At 37.9% G+C, this 27,468-nt stretch overlaps 1 protein-coding gene across 7 annotated transcripts in view; it reads left to right on the top strand.

The window, feature by feature from the left end:
* The window catches only part of ITPR2 (inositol 1,4,5-trisphosphate receptor type 2), a 485,861-nt gene that overhangs the window by 138,832 nt on the left and 319,561 nt on the right, over window positions 1–27,468 (top strand). For all 7 annotated transcript variants that reach the window (XR_003413010.2, XM_053226056.1, XM_027035788.2 and 4 more), the window contains 9 exons: window positions 220–380; window positions 8,633–8,774; window positions 11,047–11,208; window positions 15,888–16,060; window positions 17,044–17,163; window positions 17,543–17,728; window positions 18,851–19,102; window positions 20,346–20,490; window positions 21,945–22,095. Coding sequence is in view for 6 of the 7 variants with exons in the window: in XM_053226056.1 (XP_053082031.1) it covers window positions 220–380; window positions 8,633–8,774; window positions 11,047–11,208; window positions 15,888–16,060; window positions 17,044–17,163; window positions 17,543–17,728; window positions 18,851–19,102; window positions 20,346–20,490; window positions 21,945–22,095 (1,492 nt within the window). In the remaining variant the exon portion in view is untranslated. The remainder of the gene's footprint in view (window positions 1–219; window positions 381–8,632; window positions 8,775–11,046; window positions 11,209–15,887; window positions 16,061–17,043; window positions 17,164–17,542; window positions 17,729–18,850; window positions 19,103–20,345; window positions 20,491–21,944; window positions 22,096–27,468) is intronic.

Genomic DNA, 27,468 nt, shown 5'->3' with positions numbered 1-27,468 from the left:
AGGCAGGCTCCACGCTCAGCATGGAGCCCCATGCAGGGCTCTATCTCATGACCTTGAGGTCATAACCTGAGAGGAAATCAGGAGTCAGACGCTTAACCGACTGAGCTACCCAGACACCCCTGTCTTATATTTCTTAAATAATATTAAGATGTGTTAGTACCAGAAAAATATTGCAGATTTTAAAAAACAACTAATCTTAGTGTAAAAAACACATTGCAGATTGGAACTTGCCAAACAAAAGAAGATAAAGAAGCATTTGCCATTGTGTCTGTCCCGCTGTCTGAGGTCCGAGACTTAGACTTTGCCAATGATGCAAATAAAGTGCTGGCGACCACAGTTAAAAAGCTGGAAAATGGTACAATAACTCAGAATGAAAGGAGGTTAGTAATTTTGTTAAATGGCTCTTAAGTCATCAAGAGTCAGTTGTCAACTCTTGTGGTAAGCCTCAAGTGAATGAATGGCTCTAAGGGGATATTTAGAATGGTCTCCCTAGCAGCACACCTGCTTCTGAATGAGTGGATCATGGTGAGCGAATGAAAATGGGGACTTTAAAATCTGGTCGAATATTCACTTTTTTCCATTTTAGCTGGGCTTGGAGTTATTTATTTATTGAAAAAAATTTTTTTAACATTTATTTATTTTTGAGACAGAGACAGAGCATGAACGGGGGAGGGTCAGAGAGAGAGGGAGACACAGTATCCGAAACAGGCTCCAGGCTCTGAGCTGTCAGCACACAGCCCGACATGGGGCTTGAACTCATAGACTGTGAGATCATGACCTGAGCTAAAGTCGGACGCTCAACCGACTGAGCCACCCAGGCGCCCTGCTTGGAGTTGTTTTTTTGCTTGCTGATCTTTCCTTTTAAATGTTTCAGAAAAAACTCGTAATACTTTTGTTGGGCTTCATTTAATATTTGTATTTAAGAGTTCTAAAAGTCCTAAAAGAAGTTTTATGTTTTTCTATTCTTATTTATGCAAGACACGTTCGTCTGTTCAGGTACCATGAAATAAATATGCCAGGACATAATCTGCAGGGTGCAGCACTCTGCCCTTATAACTCCCGCAGAGAACCTGGATCCTCGATTCTTCAGCTCTGGTTCTGGAAATGGTTGAGAAAGAGAATGATCCTGATAGCTCTCAATGATACCATTCCTATTTTGTGTTGGTACTGTAAACATATTTTATGTACTCCTTCAAACAGTCCTGAGATGGACATTATTCTCATTTTACACAAGTGGGGGATTCGATCATGTGTTGTTTTGTTTTTGAATTTTTTAAAATGTTTTCTTTATTTCTGTGAGATAGAGGGAGAGTGGGGGAGGGACATGGGGGTGGGCAGAAGATCCAAAGTAGGCTCTGCACTGAGAGCAGCAAGCCTGATGTGGGGCTCGAAGTCACGAACTCTGGGATCATGACCTGAGCTGAAGTTGGAGGTTCAACCGACTGAACCACCCAAATGCCCCCAGTCGTGTGCGTTTTTCAAGTCTCTGTGTTTTCAGTGCTCCAGAACACAAGCCTATTTTATATATTCCCCCTTTGATGATCTGCTACATACCTTTACATTTGGACAAGAGAAAGCTTTTTACCAATTTCGCAGGCATTCATATATTGGAGCTCTCAGGACTGGGATGACCAGGACTGACCAGGGATGAGGGATCGTGCATTTTTATTGTTCCTGCTTCTTTCCCCACTGTTTTACAGTGAGAAACATCAGAGCAAAGAGAAATATGCTTGAGAAATATGAAGTTACAATTATTGATCTTGATTTAGTAATTTTAGAAAAGTCATCTCCTATCACAATTCACTCAAAGCTGCCTGTCAATACAATGGAACTTCTTGGCATAGTTGAGTGTTTTTATATTATTTTCTCTGTTTTAGAATTCAATATAAAATTCTATCTGAAAATACCCTCACAACTCTGACTTTTTTTCTCTCTGGAGAATGAAGTTATTATTAGATCTTCTCTTACTCAAAACCAGAAAGAATGATACAAGGTCAAAGGGGAGGTGTTAGAATATTGCAGATCTAGCTCAAAATGCCCGTGTTGTTTGAATTCTCTCTCATGGCTTCCCCTTTACTTGCCCCAGGAATGGGCTCTGGAGGCACAAGCTCCTGTGTTATGCCTCAAGATCCTCAATCTCAGATAGTTTTCAGTGGAGTTTCTGATCTTATTGTGCATAGTTGCACGAACAAAATAGAGAGTCTTGGGGACGTGGTGGGGGTGGGAGAGGAGGGAAACTGGAGGCGGGATTAACTGCTTTTCAGTTAGTGATGCATGTAATCGTAAACCAGAATTTCTGCACCATGTGTTAGTTTTGAGGTTACAGAAAAAGATGTGGGGTTCCTCAGGAGCATTTACAGTTTGGCGATGTAATTAATTCATGTTTATTGAGCTCCTGGCATATGCCTGGCCCTGGGCCAGGCAGCATGTACATGCACTGATAATGTGGTAGTGAACAGCACAGAACTACGGCCGCGTCTTCACTCTGTTTACTGGTTTGAGGTTGGTTCCGAGTCCCCAGGATGGAAGCTCAGTATCTAGAATAGTGGTCATCCCACATGGGATCACCGGATCAGATATCCTTGGGTTTTTGTTTGTTTCTTTGTTTCAGATCAGATACCTTTGTCATTCAAAGTTAACATCTTCCTTAGCAACATCATTTTTCCTTAACTTTTACTTGCCTGATAGTAAAGTCGCCACACTGGCTGCCTTTTGGTTAGTGTTTCTCTGGTGCTTCTTTTTGAGTATCAATTTATTTCAGATTTCCTGGTCATTTTGTTTTAGTGATGTGTCTTGTGAGCGGCAGAGAGCTAGATTTTTATTTTGTTTTGTTTTATTTTATTTTATTTTATTTTATTTTATTTTATTTTATTTTTTTGAGAGCTAGATTTTAAAAATCTAATCTGATCTCTTTCTTTTCTCCCTCTACTTGTGCAGTTTGTTCTCTCAGTCCTCAGATCACTTTCTTGGCTGCTCAGAATGATTTGGTATTTATCTAGCTATGTTCGAGGCATGAGACAAGCATAGGGTCCCCCTACTACTCCACCGTCTTAACTCCTCACCTAATCTGATCCCTTTTGTCTGGAGCCTTCATCTTCCGGTATTTCACCAAAGAGACCAACACAAAGGGAAAGAGTTGAGGCACGGCTGTGTGCTCTCAGGTCTCTTAGAAACCTGGAGTGCTTCCTTCAGCCACATATATGAGAATCGGCAAGAAAGATGATAGTGTAGACATCAGGGGAATTGGCTCTGTTTAAAAAGGAACACCCCACAGATGTTACCATGGCAAAACTGGAAGAGTCTACAGTGTTACCCAGCATGCTGTTGACGTTGTTGTAAACAAACAAGTTAAGCATAAGATTCTTGCCAAGAGAATTAATGTACCTATTGAGCATATGAAGCACTCAAAGAGCAGAGATAGCTTCCTGAAGGGTGTGAAGGAAAATGATCAGACTAAGAAGGAAGAGGAAGAGATAGATACTTGGGTTCAACCGAACCACATGCTGCTCCACCCAGAGAAGACACGCTTTGCGAGAAGCAATGGGGAAGAGTCTGCGCTGATGGAACCCATTCCTTGTGAATCCGTGGCATGATATGTGTCAAAAAAAAAAAAAAAAGACCTCAAGACTGCAAAAATAATTACAAAAATGGAATCTGATCGTCTTTTAGTTATTTCGCATTTAATAAATGTTTGGGTTTATTCTATCTTTTTTTTCTTAATGTAGCTTTTTTTTGTCTGTTCCCTCTCTTGCTTCTTTCTGTTAGGTTGATAAAGCTGGTATTTTCTCCTCATTTTTTCTTTTCCTCTACTGGTTTAGAAGCTTTAGGTCCTATTGCTGTTCTCTAGCAATTGCATTATTACTATTCTTGCCATACATTTTAGCTGCATATTCTTTCTTATAAAATTTAGTTATTAAATCTTTCTTCTTCTCATGGGAGTAAAGTACCTCAGAATGGTTTAATTATGCACTGATATTCTCCTTCTCATCTTTCTTGGAATATTTGTCTAGAATCATAGTTCTGTGTTCATCCTTTTCATTAAAAAATTTTTTTTCTAATAGTTGATATCTACAAAGGAGTAAGTGTGTCATATAAATTATGATGTACCCCCTTTTTTATTAAAAGTTTTAATTCCTAAAAATTATTTTTACTATGAATTGTATTTCTTGTTATCTTTTACTTCTTCAGCTTGCTTTTATTTCTTGCTTCTCATGTCTTCTCTCTGGGCTCACTTTTCTTTTTGCTAAAATTTATTCTTTAAAACATTTGGTTAGGGTCTGTGGGTTATAAATCTCAGTTTTTAAATATATGAAAAAATCTTTGTTTTACTTCCACTCTTACATGCTACTTTATGTGTTAGAATTTTAGCTTGGCAGTTATTTTCCTTTAGTAAAGTTATAATGTAATGATTTTCTGACATATTTTGTTGCCATTAAGAAGTTTTTTGCTGATAGAATTGTTACCTTATTGGCCATTTTTCCTTTACTTTTTGGTAATTTTCTAGCCTTTTCTTTGTCTTTGATGTCCTGAAGTTTTACTATGATGTGTTTACAAGGAAATTGAGAAAAATTTAATGTTTCTTTATTTTTGAGAGAGAGGGAGAGAGAGACAGAGAGAGGGAGAGAGAGACAGAATGAGAGAGAGCGACAGAGAGAGAAAGAAAGAAAGGCAGAGAGAGGGAGACACAGTCTTCAAAGCAGGCTGTAGGCTCTGAGCTGTCAGCAGAGAGCCCGACATGGCACTCACTCTCATGAACTGTGAGATCATGACCTGAGCCAAAGTCAGACCCTTCACCAACTGAGCCACCCAGGTGCTCCTACAAGGAAATTTTTTAACACACTTTTAAAACTTGAAGTGGAGTCGGTGTACAACATTATATTAGTTTTGGGTTTACAACCTAACTATTTGATATTTGTGTTTATTGTGAAATCGTCACCACGATAAGTCTAGTTAACATCTGTCACCATACAGAGTCACAACAATTTTTTTCTTGTATTGAGAACTTTAAGGATTTACTCTCGCAGCAACTTTCACATACAGTATTATTAACTGTCACCACTATGCTGTACGTTACACACCCAGGGCTTGTTTGTTTTATAACTGAAAGTCTGTACCTTTTGACTTCCTTCACCCATCGCACCCACCCACTACCCTTCACCTCTGACCACGACCAATCTGTTCTCTGTGTCTGTGAATTTATGTTTAATTATTATTATTATTTTTTTACATAAGGAAGTTTTATTTTTGTTTTTCCCACCTGATATTTAAGGTATGCTTTTAGTCTGTATACGTAGATCTTCCTTTAATTCTGGAAAGTTTTCTGGTGTTTTCTTTCAGATGTTACTTCTTTACCTTTTCCCTCTCTTGTCTCTTTTGGAACTCCTATTAAATGCATGTTGGATCCTCTTCATTCATCCTCTTTATCTTTCACTTTCCTTTTATCATTTGCCTTTTTATATCTCTCTGTGCTGCTTTCTGCATTGATTTTTTATATTGTCTTATAAATCAATAATTTTTCTTTGTGTATAGAATAGTTTACCTTTGTGAATTACATTTTTGTTGAAATGATTATAATTTTTTTCTCAGATTTCTGTTGGTTCTGTTGTGTTCATTTGTATCTGCCTTTTTAAGATATTTTTGTCTCTTTTGTATATAATTGCTTTCTTTATCTCTTAAAAAAATTTTTTTTTACATTTATTCATTTTTGAGAGACAGAGAGAGACAGAGCACAAGGGGAGAAGGGCAGAGAGAGAGGGAGACACAGAATCTGAAGCAGGCTCCAGGCTCCCAGCTATCAGCATAGAGCCTGACGCGGGGCTCGAACTCACAGACCGTGAGATCATGACCTGAGCCGAAGTCGGATGAACAACCAACTGAGCCACCCAGCCGCCCCATCTTTCTTTATCTCTTTGGTGATTGAAGAGACTTATTTAAAAGTTATTTTGAAATTGTTCTGTTACCTGCATTTTGTTGGTAATGAATTGACCTCTTGATTTTTCACGTGTGATGGGACTGGCCTTCTTTATGTCCGTTTTCCTCCCGTGCTTTGGAATTTGAATATGCAGGCTCTTCTTAAGTGGCTGGTTTTTGCTTTTTCTTTCTCTACTTTTGCTGATCTCCTCTGTCAGTCTTATGGTTGAGAACAGAGTTCCCCGTCCTATGGTAATTTGAGGCTTCAGCTGTTGACCTCACAGGTGGCTAGGTCCAGTCTTTCTGTGAGTTTCCTACCGCACAGCCAGAGCTGAAAAGGGGCCACCCAAGTTTTAAGGTTCTCTTCCGAGGTGGAGAATTCCTACTTTAATAGCTGCTTTCAGATCTTGAACTCAGTTTCCTGCTCTGTGCTTCCAGTCCCAGTTATCTTGCGGGGATTGAGCATTATCCTTGCTTATCGCTGTGTCTCTCTTAGTTTGTTCCTAATCCACAAAGTGTTTTGTTATTTTAGGTATGTCTTTTAAAAACTATATCTTATTTATCGTTGCTGCATATGACAAAGCCACACAGAAAGTTTTTAGTATAAGCAAATTAATAAAATGGGGTGAATTAGTAGGACCAAACCACTTCTCAGTAAAGAATTGGAGTTTGATGGGGCACCTGGGTGGCTTAGTCGGTTGAGCATCCGACTTTGGCTCAGGTCATTATCTCACGGCTTGTGAGTTCGAGCCCCGTGTCGGGCTCTGTGCTGACAGCTCAGAGCCTGGAGCCTGCTTTGGATTCTGTGTCTCCATCTCTCTTGGCCCCTCCCCCACTCATGCTCTATCTCTGTCTCTCTCTCTCAAAAATAAATAAACGTTCAAAAAAATAAAAAAAAAAAAGAATTGGAGTTTGATCTAACCTGAGAAAACCCAGTTGCTTACCACAGATGGGGTGCTGGAGGTGAAAAGGGAGAAAAAGAGTTTCAACAGTTTTGAGGTCAGAAGAGAAGACTGGTTTTCTTGCCTTCCATTGCCCCATCATCAGAGGAGTCACGCTGTGCAAGCAGGGTTAATGTATAATAATTTTCAATTAAGACTTAATTGTCTTCATCATCATTCCATTAATTGTCACCAATTCAGGCCACCTGGAAGACTTTAAAACAGAATGATTTGTAGTTGCCCCAAACTTGTGCTTTCTTAGATATCTAAACATCTGAATACACTTAATCTGAAACAGAGGAGGAAAAGAATATTAATAATTTTAAAAAGAAAATACATATATTTATGCTTTTCAAAAGAAATTAACACCACATTTCAATGCACATGAATCATATTTTACATTTCTCTGATTGTCCTCAGAGCTTATGTGAGTGAATCTTATCAGGCACATTTTCGAAAAGAAACAGTTTGGGTTCAAATTTAACATAGGTACACCAAGAAAGCATAGAATCCCTGAAATTTTGGAGTGGAATTTATGATTTGGGAAGTATGCTGAAATTTGCCTGTAGGTGGCTAAATTCTGGATTCTGGGTATGTTCATTTGACTCTATGAAAGTACATTCTCTTTCAGGAGGTAAATCTGGAGATAGGATCAAAATGCTTCTTAACTAAATACATTCTATACTTTTTTGGAATTGTTGATCTCTTATACTATAGTTTTCTTATTGATGTGATCATGATTGGGCATGCTAATAATAGTGAATGATTATGCTCATGTGTATGGATAATATATATGTATATATATTTGCTGGACAAAATTTTTCAAAAATTAAAACAAATTTGGGGCGCCTGGGTGGCGCAGTCGATTAAGCGTCCGACTTCAGCCAGGTCACGATCTCGCGGTCCGTGAGTTCGAGCCCCGCGTCAGGCTCTGGGCTGATGGCTCAGAGCCTGGAGCCTGTTTCCGATTCTGTGTCTCCCTCTCTCTCTGCCCCTTCCCCGTTCATGCTCTGTCTCTCTCTGTCCCAAAAATAAATAAACGTTGAAAAAATTAAAACAAATTTAAAAATTCATGTAGAAAATGACGAAGAACAGGCAGAGGAAGGAGGAAGAAGAAAGCTAAGGGAGGAAGGGTTTTTAAGACATATTAGGTTCTGAATGCCACTGAAGTTCAAGTAATAGTTAAAATAATAACCAAAATGTAGAGTTAAAGGTGAACGTTAATATATGATTTTAGAGTGCTGTGATTTTTATAGATCAGGTAATAGTTTGAGAACAGTTTAAAACATCTGATTGCTTGCTCTGACTCTGTTCATACATCATTTAAGTGTTTCCTATTCTGTTCATTGGAAATGCAGAAGTATGGTGAAGATTGGAAATGTAGTTTGAGTCAATAGTAGAAAAAGGATTTGAATTTAGAAATTTAGAAATTGAGCCGTTCTCCCTTAAGCAGAAATGCTCTTTTTTGCTAGTCAGTTCTAGAAAATGATCTGGTGGTGTTAGCCTATCAACTTATCTTCTATTTGGGCTCACGTGGCTTTATGTCATAATTGTCTTTGCAAATACTTGATTAGAAATGGAAGCAGGAGTGGGGGCTGGAGGAGCTAGAGAAGGCATGCTCTTTATAAAGATTTAGGTAAATGTTAACTGAATTAGATATATTGTTGATTAAAGAATTTTTATTATAAAATGTTCTCAATGTTCCAGTGTTTCAGTCCTCAGTACTTATTAAAAAATATTTTCCAAAATTTGAGTAAAGTTTCTTTTTCACTTTATGGTAGGTTTGTAACCAAATTATTGGAAGACCTCATCTTCTTTGTGGCTGATGTACTTAATAATGGACAAGAAGTTTTGGATGTCGTTATCATTAAGCCAAACCGAGAACGTCAAAAGTTAATGAGGGAACAAAACATACTGGCACAGGTGAATGTTTTTATGTACTAAATTTGCACATTGAGTTGTTTTGAATTATACCATCAGGAAAGTCCTTGTGTTAGTTTTCTATTACTGTGTAACAAATTACCCCAAGACTTTGTGGCTGAAAATAACAGATAGTATTCTCACAGTTTCTGTGGATTAGGAATCTGGGAGTGGCTTGGGTGGGTGGTTCTTGCTCAGGGTCTTTCACAAGACCGCAGTCAAGGTGCTGGCTTGGGCTGCAGTCATCTCTGGCTTGAATGGGACAGGATTTCACTTCCCAGCTCACTCACACAGGCCTCTCTGTAGACACCGACCTCTCCATAGCATCTTGCTTTCCTTAGAAATGAGGGATCCAAGAGAGAACAAGAGAGCGCACCCAGATAGAAGCCACAGCCTTTTTTATAACTGAATCTGATGTGAGTCAGTAAATCCAGCCCATAGTCAAGGAGACAGGATTGCATAAGACTGTGGATTTCAGGAGGCAGGGATCACCATGGCCATCTTAGAGACATCCTTCTGCAGACCTCTCAGAAAACCTACAGTGTCAGACTATCTCCAGAAAATGTGCTGGGATAATCTTCTAGGTAGAATCTACAGGATAACTTTGGAAATGCTATCTCCATCTACTTTCTGCTTCTGTCCCTCTCTTCCTTAAGAAAGTAGGGAAGTCTACTCATCAGCTCACAAATGCTCTGTATAATATTCTAGTTTTTTTTTTCCCCTGGCAGTCTAGATCTACTCCTATACTGTGTCCTTCTGAAATTGTTTTATAACACACCAGTAAATTAATTCACTTCCTGATAATATGCATATATGGGCATACCTACCGTTATGTGTTTCTTTCAATTCAGTTAATTGCTGTATAAAGTAATGGGCTCCTGCATTAATTGTGAACTCAAGGAAGATATTTAAAAAATTAAAAAAACATGTTATTAATATACATGTTCTTGTGGAGTTGGGAAAGGAAAACAGTAGACACATTGCCAATTAATATTCTATAGCTGATTGTCTAAAAATGTAAAATCAACATTTCTCTCAAAGAAAATAAAGGTTGCAAATATAATGAGACAAAGGCTTTTCTGACATTAGCATTCTTTTGTATAAAACATTTGATTTCAAGGACTTTTAGGACTTTGAATAATTTATTAATATTACGTCAACCAACATGTCTAATAGTTTATTTCAGTCTTTAAATTTTTTTTAAATGTTTATGTATTTTTGAGAGAGAGAGAGACAGAGCATGAGCAGGGGAGGGGCAAAGAGAGAGGGAGACACAGAATTTGAAGAGCCTGTGAAGACACAGGCTCTGGGCTCTGAGCTGTCAGCACAGAGCCCAACGTGGGGCTCGAACTCATGAACCATAAGGTCATAACCTGAGCCGAAGTCAGACAAAAACTGACTAAGTCACCCAGGAGCTCTGTTTATTTCAGTATTTTAAATAGAAAATTCAAGGTTTAGTGAATATAAAATTATTGAGGTAACTTTAATTTGTATTATATTTTATGAACTACAAAAGATGATTCCTTTCCATTTTGCTTTCTTGTATTAATGCTCATGCCCTTGTGTAGGTGCTCTTTCATAATTTACTCATACTACCAGCTCATCCCTAGGTGACCCTACCTGCTGTCCTGCTGCCTAAAAGAGTTATATTCCTTAATGTTTATTAAATATTTCCCAGCTGCTATCCTTTGTTATAATGCTGGTCACTGGTCACCACCAGTTGCCCATGAAGTGCCTTATTTGTTGGAATACTGATATATCCATGCTTTGGTGACATCTTAATGTACCAGGAACAATAGATAAACTCTTTTGGAAAGAGGTTTAGAAGTAATATTCGGAACTAAAATTCTGATGTCAATTTCAGATGAAAAGTAAATGTTTTCTTTATATTATTTTGATTTTAGAAAGTTATAGAACACAATAGAAGTAATTGTAAAGCCATAGAAATTGAACTATATTTTAGTTTACTTGAATATGTTCGTGTAACTTGGTACATCCCAACATCTTTCTATTTCTTATTTTATAAAATATAATTTCTAAACAGAATTAAGTGTTTTATTTAAATGTTCTTTGTCAATTTAAGGAATCCTTTTCATGGTATTTTTTTCTTTTCTTAATGTGTTGTTTCTGTATTCTAAGTCTTTTTTTTTCCTTTACATTAATTCTGCTCAAATATTGCAAAAGTGGTTTTGAGTCATTGTGTTTATTTGTAAAACATGAACCTCCATTCATCAGAATAGATGGTTGTTTTTTGTTTTTTTTCTCCCCCTGATAGGTATTTGGGATTCTTAAAGCACCCTTTAAGGAGAAAGCAGGAGAAGGCTCAATGTTGAGACTTGAAGATCTGGGGGACCAAAGATACGCTCCTTATAAGTACATGCTGAGGCTGTGTTACCGCGTGCTCAGACATTCGCAGCAGGACTACAGGAAAAATCAGGTCAGAGGTGGCTTGCGTCTTTGCCTCTATTTAACATTTCAAGTATGGGCAAGGGTCTTTGGTTACTGTTCTAAACTACATAACATAGGAATGGGAATTTCTGCTCTGCAATGAAATGTTTTATGTTGGCCACACAAAAAAATGACCTGTAAGTATTTTTGTGATGACATATTTATTCTTCCATGTACAGTTAGAACCTTTGGGGAAGATACCTGAAGTCTTTGGGCATGGTATTAGCTTTTGCTAGGCAGGAGACATGCTGGATGTGTTATGTAAAGAAGTGGGAGACATTTCTTGACATTTCTTGACATGTGAGGTTCTGGATCATCATGTGTAGGCCAAAGAGTTCTGTGTCTGGTGGTGAAGATATGGTATGTATGTCTGAAACATGAGGGAGAGGCAAAGAGGGGACATGAGAGAGAAAAGATGGCATGGGAATTCAGGAGAGGGGAGCCCAGGAAGGGTGTTTGGAGAAGGAAGCATTTGAAGACGATGACAATCATTTTCTTAAACTGTATCAGAACAGGCTTTTAGTGAAGAAGAGTCTATGAAGAGAGAATGGTGGATGCTAGCAAGGGCACTTTCGTCCTACGATGGTTCGAACTATGGAGAACAGGAAACCTGGACTATTGCCAATGGCAAGTTTCCAATGGCAAATGAAATTAAAGTGTCATTTTTATCTTTAAAAAAGTGTTTATTATTTTTGAGAGAGAGCGTGTGCGGGGAAGGGACAGAGAAAGAAGAAGAGAGAGCAACCCAGGCTCCGTGCCATCAGCACAGAGCCCTACATGGGGCTCAAACTCATGAAATGTGAGATCGTGACCTGAACCGGAATCAAGAGTCTGACACTTAACTGAATGAGCCACCCAAGTGCCCCAAGTATCATTTTTATCTTAAAAATACAAAATATTTTGCATTCATATATAATATATATATAAATATATAAATAAATGTATATAATAATATACATTTGTGTAATATAAAATTGTTTAAAATCATTATTTTATAAATTAGCATCCCATGTTTCTCTTAGCCAGTTTGAGAGAAAACTGATTAGTTTGTGAGAGGGCTGGTAAGGCAGGTCAGACTGAGCCACGTAGGCCCAGGATGTCAGGCCTAGAAGGTAGCGGTTACTTGGGAATAGTCGGCGGTATTTATTGAGTGTTTACTTACCAGGCTCAGTTCTAAGCACTTTTCACAACTTAACTCAGGTGATACTGAGTTAAGATGAGGAACTGAGGCTACATGGAGGTTAAATAAGTTACCAAAGATTATATAGTGTTATGACTGGAGCCAGTATTCAAACCTAGGCTCTTAGTCATCACACTATGGCCTCTTAGTAGTTTGAAACTTTCTTGGTGAGAACAAAGAATTTGCTTTATAAAAAATGTTAAAATACATTGGGTTTGAAATTCTATTTCAAGTTTGATAAGAAGTCTAAAAAGAATATGTAAAACAAACTAGTTAGAAGATAAGTAATATGGCAAAGAGCAAAAGAGTGAGGGAGGGGATAATATAAACAAATCCTTAAATACTTTTGAATATAATCCCAGTTATAAACAGCCTTCTTTCCAATTGGAAATACTGCCATCAGATTTATTTTCCCCAGCTTCATTCCTTTAAGATGGCAAGATAAAATAGGTAGAGTCCTTCCTATTTTGGTGGAAAAAAATTAAGTTCCAGAACATTAAATGATGGACCTTCAGCACTCAGAGAGTCTATGTCCCGGAAGCTACTCAATATTAGGGATCATGTTATTCTGTGAAGATCTGGGGTGGAGATGGGGGCTTAGAGGTTGCTCAGTGTATTCTACCTGGCCTCCTTTCTCTTCTTGCATCTGGAAATATCTACTTTGCTAGGTAGGCCACCACTCCACACGCAGGTGCTGTGTTGTGTTAGAGAGACGGCATTTACTGAAAAATCACCAGGTTTACAGAGTTTATCTGATGCTCTGAGTCCACAATATACACCAATCTTGACTGTGCTTAGCCTTTGGAAAGGTCTCAGGGACCTTCTTTCTATAGTACTGCCCTATGCTTCATTGTCAGATCTCCTTGGCTTTGTTTGTTCAGATAGTCCCCAGTAGATTCCCTGGGTGGCATATCTTTTTTTTTTTTTTTTTTAATTTTTTAACGTTTATTTTTGAGACAGAGAGAGACAGAGCATGAATGGGGGGAGGGTCAGAGAGAGAGGGAGACACAGAATCGGAAGCAGGCTCCAGGCTCCGAGCCATCAGCACAGAGCCCGATGCGGGGCTCAAACCCCTGAACCACGAGATCATGACCTGAGCCGAAGTCGGACACTTAACCGACTGAGCCACCCAGGCGCCCCCCTGGGTGGCATATCTTAACTGATGTCCTTTCTTCGTCTGGCACAAAAATTTTATCTCAACTCCTGTTAGTCTTAGCTGAAGACTCATGCCTAGTGTGCTGAGGTATGTGCAATTTCTCCTCTGAAAACACTCATCCGCCTGATAAGTGGAAACCACACACACACACACACACACACACACACACACACACACACACATATTCTATGCCTATAATTATTCCTCTTCTTTGTTCTTAGTTCATCCTACCCAGGTGTATCACTTCTCCAAGTAAATGTTTATTCACTTTTGGTGACCTACTTTCTGGGTTTCTTTAGAGCATATGACTGTGGGGGGACACTCTTTTTCTCTTTTGGGATGTCTCCCCAAGATGTAGTTCATTGAGGTGACAAAAGAATAAATGTCCAGCATTTACTGAGGGTTAGATTTTATTTTCCCTCATGTTCTCATGCATGCTCCAATTCAGTCTCAGTGATAGATGCATAAGATTTTTTCTCATTTCTTTTGAATTAAAAATGCTTTTATTAAGCATAGAGCAGCTTTCTGATGTTTTTAGAACATAATTTTAAAATACAGGTAGAAATACTTTCTAATTTTTGCATAATTATCTTATTTTCCTTTATCCTAATCTATATTGTATAGAGTCTTAATAGGGAGCTCTTTTGTGACTTAGTGTTAACCCAAGTCTTTAATGTTGAGTGTCTGTTTATTATTATTTATAGAATATGGTGACAACCTCTAAATTGATCTGATTTATCAACATCTTGATCTATTTATCAAACATCTTGGAGGTTTGCCTTATACTAGAGTATGATTACAGCAGTCATAAAAGTGTATAAATCAATACATGTCTTTAAAATGATATACCAACAGAGCATTTACTTTACTTAACTGGCTACCCAATATGAAGCTATCATTTTGAAAGGCCACAAAATTGCTGCCTAGAATATAATTAGATTTGTCCAATGTGTATCATTTTCAAGGAATAGATAGGTTCCTGTAAATTTTACCTAAGGCAAAAAAAAACCACACCCCACTTTCTAATCAATAAATTTTCCCATCATAGAACCAGAGGTACATCCCCAAGGAGAATCCCCAAGAAACTGGAAGTGAGAACTTTGGATTGTGGAAGGAGTTAGTTAAACTTACTGGGTCTATCTATGGTTGTATGGGATTCTTACTTGTACCCAGAATGTGGGACATGAGCAATGGCGGCTTGGAATATAGGAGAGACAGTGTGAAGAATGAGAAGCAGATTAAATAATGCATGATTGAAACTCCCAGTGGCCTTTTCCTGCTCTTAGAGTAACATTTTTGTCCTTTCCCAGGGCTCTCAAGGACCAACCTCTCCAACTTCAGCTCTAGCTTTCTCCATAGTTACTAGTCTGTAGCTACCATGGCCACCTTTGTTTATAGAACGTGAAGAGCATGGTTCTACTGCCTAGATGGCTTCTCTCCCCATGACTGTCTCCTTTTTTATCATTCCCATCTTTTCCATCCCAGCTCAAATATCATTTCTTCAGCGCCTACCCCATCTGAGGTTGTCACCTTTCCCCATGCCTCTATTTTCTTTCACTTATTAACATTTAAAAGGATCATATTTATTGGCTCATTTACTGCCTTTTTGCACACTGGGATATAAGCTCCAGGAGAACTCATCTATCTTGTTTACCACCATATGCCTAATCTCTCAAATAGCCTAGAATATAGTAGGCTTCCAAGAAATATTTATTGGATGAATGATCTGGTCCATAAAGTGACTGATTAATCATATTATCTTGTTTGGTAGCTTTTTAAGATAAAAAATGGTATGGAATTTCATCACTGTTTTAAAGAGAAGATTTAACAAATTGGCATATGTGCAAAAAAAGAAATCACCGCAAGTCTGCCTGGTGTCTTCATGTAACAGTATAGATCTCATGCCTCATAAACAAAGTATCAGAGAGTCATTTTCTTTCTATTATTTGATACAGTCAGTTATGAATTTTTGTGAGGTAGAAGAAAGGCCTCTGTTGGGCTGGTAAAACCTTTAGTTACCACATCATAAGAAATTGTTATTTTAACTAGGCTTATGTTTATTTTTCCCACTTATACTTTCAGCACGTAAGCACCCGTGTTAAACATTTTTGGTATATAATTTTCTGTTACAATTTAAGTCAGGCATATGTTCATATGTTTTTATTTCCTTTCTCAAAAAGCCATATTTACTGAGGGATTATTGTTTCTCTTTTGACAATACATTTGAGTGAGTTTTCTGTTATGAATACATTAATCCATGTTGCCGACTCTAACAGAACCTGTTATTTCTAAGCTGCCTGCAGTACATTCTGACAGTCTTTCTTCTTTGCAGGAATATATTGCTAAGAATTTCTGTGTCATGCAGTCCCAGATTGGCTATGATATTTTGGCAGAAGATACCATCACAGCTTTGTTGCACAACAACAGAAAACTACTAGAGAAACATATCACAGCAAAAGAAATAGAAACATTTGTCAGTTTACTCAGGAGAAATCGCGAGCCAAGGTTTGAAGTGGTTCATGCAGTGTTCTTTACTAGTGGGGACAGTGCTTTATTTTTGCTTTTTGGAAAAGAGTTTTTGCTTTATTTTTAGAATGTGGTAAAAGTTGGAGTTGTTTCACACCATTAGCTTTCATGGACAAAATTATGTTGAGCTTTCTGTTATAATAATCATGTATCACAGACTTATTACCTCATAGGAGATGGAAACCTTTTATAGACACAGTTAAATATAAATGACTTTCATTCTCATCACTTATGTTTGTATAGTACTTATAGTTTTTCAAAATGTATTCGTGTACATTGTCTTATGTAAGTCCTCACACAATCCCGTGAGGTTTGCTGTTTATCTATGGTCAGCCACATTTGAGAGATGAGAAAATAGAAGCCTACATCGTAACTTGCCCAAGAATACCCCAATAGTGAGAAATACTATATTACTATGACATATTTAAAATATAGTAATATTTCTCACTATTGGGGTATTACATCCAATTCAGTTTCTATTGATCCATGCTGCTTTATGTGGGAGAAGTGAATGCAGAAACATCAAGCACATTGACAGCTTTCTTTACTAAGTAGTGCAGCAAATAAATGTTAAAAGGTAGAAATGGGGCTTTGACTCACAGAATTAGCTTTCATCTGCTTTTGTTTTGTTATCCAATTCTTGGATAGTCCATTTTACGGCAGATAAATAATTTTCTAAATGTAATAAGTCACAGTGCTCTGGGATGAATATCACCAAATAAATAGAAGCAAACTTATATCCTTTTTTGAAACAAGCTTTGTATTAAACACAAATAATTGGATGTTTAGTTTGTTTCTAATGATGCAATAGATAAGCAACACATTAAAAAATGTTGCATGGAGATAATATTAAAGATAGATAGAAAAAGTTATTTTCATTATATCCCCGACCATATTTTTATTGTGATATTTTATGAAATGTGTTTTCTTACTGTTCAACTTATTTTTTTTTCTTTTGCCAGGTTTTTGGATTATTTATCAGATCTGTGTGTGTCTAATACTACTGCTATACCTGTAACTCAAGAACTCATCTGTAAATTTATGTTGAGCCCAGGCAATGCAGACATTCTCATTCAAACTAAGTAAGCAGGGGAGGAATCTTTTTCTGTTCATCATTTGTAAGCATTATAGCTCCTTGTCATATTTGTGAGTGAAATATTGTGAAATATTTGTCATATTTCTTTTTTTATGTTTATTTAGTTTTGAGAGAGAGAGAGAGAGAGAGAGAGAGAGAGAGAGAGAGAGGATGAGTGGGGAAGGGGCAGAGAGAGAGGGAGACACAGAATCCGAAGCAGGCTCCAGGCTCTGAGCTGTCAGCACAGAGCCCGATGCAGGGCTTGAACTCACGAACCGTGAGATCATGATCTGAGCCGAAGTCGGATGCTTAACCGACTGAGCCACCCAGGCGCGCCCCTGTCAGTGAGCTTCTTAATAGATTTTGTATGTATAATTTATTTCAAGGCTGGTCTCAATGCAAGTAGACAACCCCCTGGAGAGCTCCATCCTTTCAGATGACATTGATGATGAAGAAGTTTGGCTCTACTGGATTGACAGCAACAAGGAACCTCACGGCAAAGCTATCAGACACCTTGCACAAGAAGCGAAAGAGGGCACCAAAGCTGATTTGGAAGTTCTTACCTATTACAGGTAAAGAATCATCATAAATGTCAATCTTACATATTCATTGAGAGAAGATTCTCTGAAACCTCCAGAAGTCATATATCTAGGAAGAGGAAATTTAAAAAATCCTGTCAAAGCTAAGGTAGTGAAAATACGTAATATTACTTAAAATATTCAAAATAAAAGTCAATATCTGTGTTTTCCACCTACACCACTTGCAGTTTTCTGATTTTTCACTAATTTCGAATTGGTGTAATTTCCCCCATTACTGATTGGAGTGGGTGCAGATGTGAGACATGTTGGGACCCCAGTGTTGGACTTGAGAGATGGTACTTAGCTGGGTGTGCTGATCCAGCTGCAGAAGTGGCCTCGGAGACAGTTAGCCGGTGGGAGTGTGATTGTGTTTATGAATACGTGGGGACCTAGGGCTGGAGAGAAACTGGTATCTTTGGTTATGAAAGTTCACTGGAAACAGGTAGCAGCAGAAGTTGCGATGGTAGTTCCTGGTGGTCAGTATCTTGGGAGCAAGAACTTAGCTGGTATCTTTGAGTATAGGTATAGAAACCCTGGCAGATGCCCTGGGGAAAAGTTAGGCCCAAATGGCAGGAATCTGAGAAAGGCAGAGCATGCTTCGTGTTCCCTGGTTTCTACAGGTATCGATCGCAACAAAGCCAAGGCTAATTCTTGATCTCGGAGGCTGACGAATCCAAGCCTAACTGATGCCATCTGGATTGGTCACATTTGGTTTGAGAAGTGAGTGGATCTGAGGTTAGAATGTAGATAATAGAGCCAGAGCCGAGTGGGACTGGGAAGGTGAGAGGTGTTTTCACATGAGCCGTTATCCATAGCCTTCAAGCTTAGTGTATTTGTAATCCTAGGAAACCAAAAATGGACAGCCTAATGATACTTTCCATCAGACACATGTTGCTGGAACAAGTAACAGAAATTGTAACTTGAACAGGCTTAGAGACAGTTTCTTGTGTTTGTTGTCATTTGATCACTGACCACCAAAACAATTTGACTCCAGTGTGACAGACCCTTGGAAGTTTCGGTGTCATAAAAGTAGCCGGTAGACACTGACTGATACTGTGCTGTTTAAGAACTTTTTCAAGATAAGACAAATAATGTAATATGCTTAATATTTTTAAGGTACCAGCTAAACCTCTTTGCAAGGATGTGCTTAGATCGCCAGTATCTGGCCATAAACCAGATTTCTACGCAGCTCTCTGTCGATTTGATCCTGCGGTGTGTGTCGGATGAGAGCCTGCCATTTGACCTCCGAGCGTCTTTTTGTCGCCTCATGCTCCACATGCATGTTGACCGGGATCCCCAGGAGTCTGTGGTACCTGTTCGCTATGCCAGGCTCTGGACAGAAATCCCCACAAAGATCACAATTCATGAGTATGTTTGGAAAAATGTCTTGAGGACTTTAAATTTAGTAGATGAACTTGAAATCAAATGTCTTCAATTTTGAAATGAAGTATATGGAAGGGCATTTCTGTGCTCAAACTCAGGTTTTGGTCTTTTCTGTTTTTACTGTTTTATTATCTATCTATCTATCTATCTATCTATCTATCTATTTATTTATTTTAGAGAGAGAGAGAGTGTGAGAGGGGGAGAGGGGCAGAGGGAGAGAGAGAGAATCTTAAGCATGGGCTCCATGCTCAGTGTGGGGCCCATGCCCTGAGCTGAAGTCAAGAGTTGGAGCTTAATTGGCTGGGCCACCCAGGCACTCCTATTATTTTACTATTTTTTAAAATTTTATTTTAATTCCAGTTAGTTACCATACAATGTAATATTAATTTCAGGTGTATAATATGGTGATTCAACACTTCCATACAATACCCAGTGCTCCTTAATCCCCATCACCTATTTAGCTCATTCCCAGGTTGTTAGTCTTTCAAATGCAAATAAGATACTCTTTTGGAGAGTGGCTGGGTGGCTCAGAAAACCACCAGACTCTTGATTTTGGCTCAGGTCATGATATCTTGGTCTGTGAGTTTGAACCCTACATCAGGCTTTGTGCTGAAGGTGCTGAGCCTGCTTGGGTTTCTTTATCTCTCTCCCTGTCTCTCTCTGTTCCTCCCTAAATTGCACGTGCAAGCACACGTGGGTGCTCTCTCTCTCTCAAAAACAAATAAATAAATTTTTAAAAATAAAATAAAAAATGCTCTTTTTGGAGAGGAAAATGACAGCTCTTTTTTTAAAATTTATTGATTTATTTTTGGAGAGAGAGAGAGGGAGCAGGGGAGGGGCAGAGAGACAGAGAGAGAGAGAGAGAGAGAGAGAGAGAGAGACCCAAGCAGGCTGTGCACTGTTAGCTCAGAGTCCAATGTGGGGCTTGAACTCACGCACCGTGAAATCATGACCTGAGATGAAGTCAAGAGTCAGATGCTTAACCCACTGAGCCACCCATGTGCCCCCAACTCTTGATAATAGAAACATTATTTTAGAAACCAATAAACAAATCATATTTATGATAGGAGTAACAATGTTTTAAGTGTTTAGTATTATGGTAGAAACATCTAGAAAGGTAACTAAGTTACCTAAACTTCAGAAGCCAGGAGGTTAAAGTATACATATTTTCCTGTTTTAAGTGATTTCAGTCAATTTAACTTGCTTCATATTCATCCTGCCTTCCCAGATATGATTCTATAACAGACTCTTCCAGAAATGATATGAAGAGGAAATTTGCACTGACAATGGAATTTGTTGAAGAATACTTGAAAGAAGTTGTAAATCAGCCCTTTCCTTTTGGGGATAAAGAAAAAAACAAACTGACATTTGAGGTATTTTATAAAAACAATTCATTTGTGAGGTTATTCAGTTTTTTCTGTGAAAAGGTAGATACATTGAGCATCAAAGATTTTTTTCCCTCTAATATTTAGGATGTCTTGGTAATTGGGTAGTTTAGTTGATAAAGGTATGATCCCTCTGCCATGGATTAAAGGATAGATTTGATGCTTTAATTATACCTGAAGTGCAATACAAAATATTTTAGTTACAATTATCTGTTATGTACTATTTTCCTGGATTTTGGAGGGGGGGTTCATTTATGTAAACTTTGTTGCATTTAATGAACAAAGACAGTTTGCATACATTGTAATTTGTTTGGATACATCCCCCCCCCCCGCCCCCAACTCATGGAAATGAAATTTTTAGCCTCATTAAACTGAATTGAAATACCTTTGGTTTTAATATCATTTGGGGAATATAGTGACAAAACGAGAGAATAGATGCCATTACTTGATAACCTGGTGTATTAGGCATCTACTGGTGTGTAGCAGATTACCCCCAAACTTAGCCCAAAGGAACAAGCATTTATTATCTCACAGTTTCTATGGGTCAGGAATCTGGAAATGCATGATTGGGTAGTTCTGGCTCAGGGACTCTTATGAAGTGTCATCAAGCTGTTGACGGGGGTTGCAGTTATCTGGGGCTGGGTGATCTGCTGCTAAGCTCACTTATGTGTTTCTTGGTGGCCCTACCTCCTTGCTGGCTATTTACCAGACACTTCATCTTCTTGCCATGTGGGCCTTTCCATAGGCTGCCTGTGTCCTTACGGCATGGCACTCAGAGCAAGCCATTAGAGAGAGAGAGAGAGAGAGCCCAAGATGGAAGTTGCAATCTTCTATAACCTAATCTTGGAAGTAGCGTGCTATCACTTCTGCCATATTCTGTTGGTCACACAGACCATCCTTGGTGCAATGTGAAAGGAGACCATAGCTTGGGGACCATCTGGAAACTATCATACCTAGATTGCCTTATAGTATCCAGAAAGCCACAAAGCAGCATAGGGACATATATTTCTGGACAAATTCATGGATAATATCCATTTATTAAAGTAACTCATTAATGTAACCATTTATTAAGTGATATCCTACTGACTTAAATAGGTTCATATTTAGTTAAGTAAACCATCCCAGTGTAAATTTCTTTAAACACCTTGATACACCTAAAATCTTCTCTTCTTGGCTTCCTTACTGGCTGTTGACCACATGCTTCATCCTGTCATGTTGGGTTTTGATAGAGATGACAAACTGGCCCTATTTAGATTTAATCATAAGCTCAAATAAATCAGAGTTCAGTGGTTGCTTTTGTAGGCATTTCAATTCCTAGGTGTTAAAGAATTAGAAAGTTTAGAAACACCTGCGCTAATTGAGATGCTATAAAAAAACCAATGTTAATTTCAGTTTCTAATGTTTTTTGTTTCTTTTCCACCCCCCTCCCTTTCTTTATTAAGGTGGTCCATTTGGCTCGGAATCTTATATACTTTGGATTTTATAGCTTCAGTGAATTGCTAAGGCTAACAAGAACACTTCTGGCTATCCTAGATATTGTACAGGTCCCCATGTCGTCGTATTTTGAAAGACTGAGCAAATTTCAAGATGGAGGTAAGAATGTTTAAGAAAAGTTATAATCTTTTTGGAGGTAAGGTGAAAACATATCTACAGAGAAGTGGTTATTAACATGTACCTGCTAGTACACATGAAAATTGATCCTATGATAGGACTGAGTGCTAATAGGCTGGATTTCTAAACATTCTTCTCTGTTTTTAAATTAAAGCTTTGAAAGAAAAATTTATAGATCAATGAGTTCTGTCTTTGGCAATTATGGCTATAATATTATGGCTAATCTACTAGTGAAAATATTATGTATTAAAGAATCAAAAACATCTTAATATTTGTGATCAGTTTGGTATGTGTCATATGCTGGCTATGCTTCATAGCAGGGAATAGAAATGTACAAAGAATCGGAACAGTAATGGTTGTGCCAGAGAAGCACTGAATGCAAAACCAGTGTGGGAGGCAGTATAGAGAATGGGTTTTTGAGTTAGAGTGCTGTATTCAAATCCTGCCTTTGCCATTTGTTAACTTAGGCAAGGTACTTCTCTTCAGAGTTTATTTTTTTTCTTGTCTGAGATATGAAGATGATAGCAACAGTATCTTCCTCACAGTTTCCTTGTGAGATTTAGTGAATGTCTATGATATATTCAAGGTACTTCCAACAGTGCCTGTTTCCTAACTCAATTAAAAAATCTTTTGATGGTGATTAGCTTAGGTTGGATGCCTTGCAAACACAGAGGTAGAGAATTGCTTGCAGGCAGTATATTGAAGAGTGCATTCAGGATATACACCTGCAAGGAAGTGAGGAAGGTAGGACTGGGCAGATGGAGGAGCTGATCGACCCTGTAGGTACATCTTGCAAATCAGCTCATCCTATACGGAGCCCTAGAGCAGGGCTGGCCCTTTGTAGTTGTCACAGATTAAGGCAAAGGTGCTGAGTTTTGTGTTTTTGCATTAGCCAGCCACTGACTGATGGTTTTATCATGAAGTGGGGAGTGTACCCTTGGGTAAGGTAGTTCCCTTCGGCCAGGGGTCACTCTTAGTGAGAGGCATAGTGGGAAGTCAGCACCATGATGTTCAACAACTGGGGGAATAGGTGCCTAAGCTCTGAAGAAGGGACATGGGTGGAGCACAGTGTGGCCACTATAGTGTCCACTACAGGATTAAAAAAGTGAAACCAGAAATGTAATTTCAGACATAAGGAAGAAATATCTGGTTAAGATTATAAATGAGGAACTTGCAGGTAGCTGAAGTAATTAATTGCTGCTACCTAAATCTCAAGAATCTCTACATCTTCCAAAAATCTGTAGAGATCAATAAGAAGCAAATTAAATCACATAAATCCCTCACCTTCAGCAGAACAAGAAGAAAGAGGACAATACAAACTTCAGGTGTAAGTAGAAAAGTAGCATCAGTTTTCAGTATAGCTCTCTCCCACGTTCTTACTGCAAGCCTTTGTAGACAGTTAGAAGGTTCTGGAAAACCTGGGCTGAAGAGACAAGAAGGGATTGTGTGCAAATCACCCTCAGAAAGAGAAAGTCTATGCTAAGTGTGAAAATACTGACAGAGAATCTAGGTGGATAAGAGCACTGAGTAAAGATGAAGGGACTTAACAGTACATAGGTAGAAATTGTGGAAATGCAATGCCTCTCAGGAAGAGGAGGGTTAATGTTTATCCCTAGGGATGAAGGAGAGGCACCCTTTGGAATCTTGTTGGTGAAGGGAAAAATAAACAAGGTGGCAAAATCCTGAATACCAGAAGCTAAAAGAAAACCACAACATTGAAGGAAATGTGCATAATTCCTTTCCATTGCCCCCCACCAAGAGCCAAACTTTAAAGAAATTGCACTTCACCACTCTGACAGGAGAGGGTGATCTTGAACTAAAGATTACATGAACTAGCTCACATTGTCAACCTTGTCCAAGAAATGCAGATATGAAGTTGGTCCTCCTCTATATGAAACTGTTGTAAGAGCAAAATAGAATAAAAAATCAAAACATATCAGTTGATGGAAATTCTTCTCTGAAAAACAACCATAAAAGATAAAAAAAATTATAACACGAGACTCTAAAGTGAAATTACTATCTTAAAACAAACATTGGGATGTGAAAAATACCTTGAATCATAGATTCAAAAACTAATGTTAGAAATAGACCAAAAAACTAGGAAGAAATGAAATGAAAGTTTATTGGATCTGGGAAAGAAATAGAATAAAATATAGACTTTATTTTTTTTAGAATTACAGACTAAATTATATTATCAAAAGAGTAGATTAGAATGAAAGAGTAATATGAACCATTGAAGAAAGGCAGGAAAACAATGATGAGAATGTCAGTGATATGGAGAAACAAGTAAAAAGAGTCAGAGAGAAAGTGGATGAAATGGAAGAAAGGCAAAGAAGAGCTATCATATGAATAATTGGAGCTCCTTTGAAGAAGAAAAAGAAAACCATGGAGCAGAACTTGTATTTAAAATTACAATCCAAGAGAACATTTTGTAAATAAAAGATAACCTAAGTCCTACATGGTGAAATTGTCCAGAATGGTCATTTCTAAGACATAGCATGATAGAATTATTATGTATAGTGTATATTCAGAGAGAGTCGTGGTGTGTGGGTGGAGACACTATGAAAACAAATGGAGAAAAAATGAGAATGTATGTAAGTGTTCTATTCTGTTCTTGCATCTTTTATACATAATCTTGAAATTTTATAAAAATAAAAGTCTATGGACAATATCTGAATGAAAGCAAAGGAAAAGCCAAGAACAGCAATGGTATATCAAAGAGCAGGGACATGCTGATAGACTATTCTGTTTCTGCTTCCTGAATCTCATCAGTGAGAGGCTTCTCTTAACAGTCCCAGAGGGTACATAGGAGTTGAGATATTGTGTTAAAGATATTTCTTGGTGTGATGCTTTTATAATCTTCAGTTTACTCTGAACTAAACTATTCTTAAAATGTTAGAAATTGATCTTGACTGTTGGTCCCAGTGCTCACAGTCTGCTTTCAGAGTATTACCATAAAGAAAAGTAGTTTTTGTCTTCTCAAAATTTGATAATATCTTGTTTGCACTTTTCACTGTCATATCCAGGTCTACCCTGTAGGAGGCATTTTTTAAATGTATTTATTTATTTTGAGAGAGAGAGAGAGAGAGAGAGAGAGAGAGAGTGAGAGAATCCCAAGCAGGCTCTGCACTGTCAGCACACAGCCCAGTGTGGGGCCAGAACCCATGAACTGTGAGATCATGATCTGAGCTGACATCAAGAGTCAGATGCCTAACTGGCTGAGCCACCCAGGCACCACTAAGATGCATTTTTTACTTTTTAAAATTGTTTCTAATTCTCATATTTTCTCATGGACTCCACCCATCTCTGGATATCTTCATCATTCTTTCAGCAATCTGAGAACCATTGGTTAATTTTTTCAACAGGAATTTATTGAGTTACTATTGTATGCCAGACACTGTTTTACACACTGGAAATAAAGAAGATAAAGTCCTTAGCCACAAGGAGGACAATTAATAAATACAGAGGCAGAGTCCCTCCCTTCTCTGTACTGGGGGAAACAGATAAAAAACAAATGAATATATACTGTTACATCAGATAATGTTGCGAAGAAAAATAAAGTAGGCCAATATGGAGAGTGGAGTAAGTGGGGAGGAGGGCAGAATTGACTGAACAACCTCTGACATTTGAGCAGAGGCCCACGTATGTCATGGAGGTCAGCCCTGAGGCAGAATATGCTTGACATGTGGGAGGAGCAGCAGGAAGGCCATTTTGGCTGAGGTAAAATGAGAAGGAGGAGAATAGTAGGACAGAAAGTTGGATAAGCCTGGATTGTTGAGCCTTGCAGACCTGTGAATCTGAATTTTGTTGAGTCTGTTGGGCAATTTTTGGAGGGATTTGAGAAGGGATTGATATTGTCTGATAATTTTGGCTGCTGAGTAGAGAACAGAGAATACTGATGTGGACATAGTGGTAGGAAGACCATAGTAAGGAGCTGTTGGGGAATTGGGTAATGGTGACGAACTAGGAGAGTAGTGGTAGACAAGGGGAGAAGTGGATGAATTGGGAGTTTTACAGTCTTAACTGATAGGACTTGGATGTGGAAAGAGAAAGACAGTCAGAGATTATTCCTAGGTTTGAATTAACATCCAAGTAGAGAGGTTGTGTCAACAGCTGGGTATATGAATGAAACTTTAGGGTAATGTCGGGGTAGGAAATATAAATGGGAGAATTAATGCATAGAAATCATTCAAAATATCAGACTGAATAAGATCACTTACAGAGTGATTATTGATCGGGAGGAAATGAGATCTAAAGATTGGCTCCTGGGACCCTCCAACATTGAGCTATGAAATAGAGGAAGTGTCAGGAAAAGAGACTGGGGCAGAGGCCAGTGAATAAAGAATACCAGGAGAATGTGATATCTTGGAAGCCAAGTAAAAAGTAGCACTAGATAATTTTAATTATTTGTTGGCTCATCTACATATATTTTCTAGGTAACTAATATTCATTGAGTACTCTATATGCTAAGTGATTTTACATGGATTACCTTCCATATAGTGTGGTTTCTGCTTAATGACACACATTATTTTACTCCATTATTAAAATATGAAACACGACAATTTTACTCAGTATTAAAATAGATTCACAATAGTTTTTGTGAGCCAATTATAATTCTCTAAGAAAGTTCATTTTGTATTGATGGGAAATATCTCTATATACATACTGCATCAACCAAGACTCAGAGGTTTCTTCCTTTTGAGACTGGTATGTCAAGTAGAATAATGTCTCTTCATTTGGGGAAATACATTTTCCTAATTTGTGGAAAGGAGTTTGTGGATTTTGGCTAGGTTTTTGAAATCTGAAAGAATGTGCTTATCCCCTTACTAGTAAATACCCAAGAGTTCTGTTATCCTAGTTTTTGGTGTACTGAAATTAATTTGAATTTAAGGACCATAGTTTCAAGATTCCTTCTCTTGATATCTGCAAATCAGAGGGTAAATTATTTTTTTATACATTCCTATGATTGGGTATCTAATGTAATCTGCGAGAAAACAGAGTTTGTTGTTAAGCATGATTTGATCACAATTATGATTGAATTATAGATGATACCTCTGAGAGACATTGTTATGCTGTGCTTTCTTCCTTCCACTAGCCTCTAGAAGTCCTTCCCAAAGAATCATCTTTGCTTTTACTAATGTTCAACGTTTATTTTATGTTAACTTGCATTATTAGCTTTTTAGAAAGTTTTATTTTAAAGTTCCAATATAGAAAAGCATATTCAGGGAGATTAATTAACTTGCCCAAGATGTGCTAGTAAGTTAGCAGCATTGCTAAGAGTTAAAGCATAAGAAAGTAGTTTTCCTGTTGTTTGTACCACTTGATTATGTATTAGTTCAGAGAGCTAATATTTTA

This window comes from Acinonyx jubatus, chromosome B4 (assembly GCF_027475565.1).
Source record: "Acinonyx jubatus isolate Ajub_Pintada_27869175 chromosome B4, VMU_Ajub_asm_v1.0, whole genome shotgun sequence".
NCBI classification, from domain to species: domain Eukaryota; kingdom Metazoa; phylum Chordata; class Mammalia; order Carnivora; family Felidae; genus Acinonyx; species Acinonyx jubatus.
The sequence above is the reverse complement of the archived record's forward strand: the minus strand, read 5'-3'. Positions and strand labels throughout refer to the sequence as shown.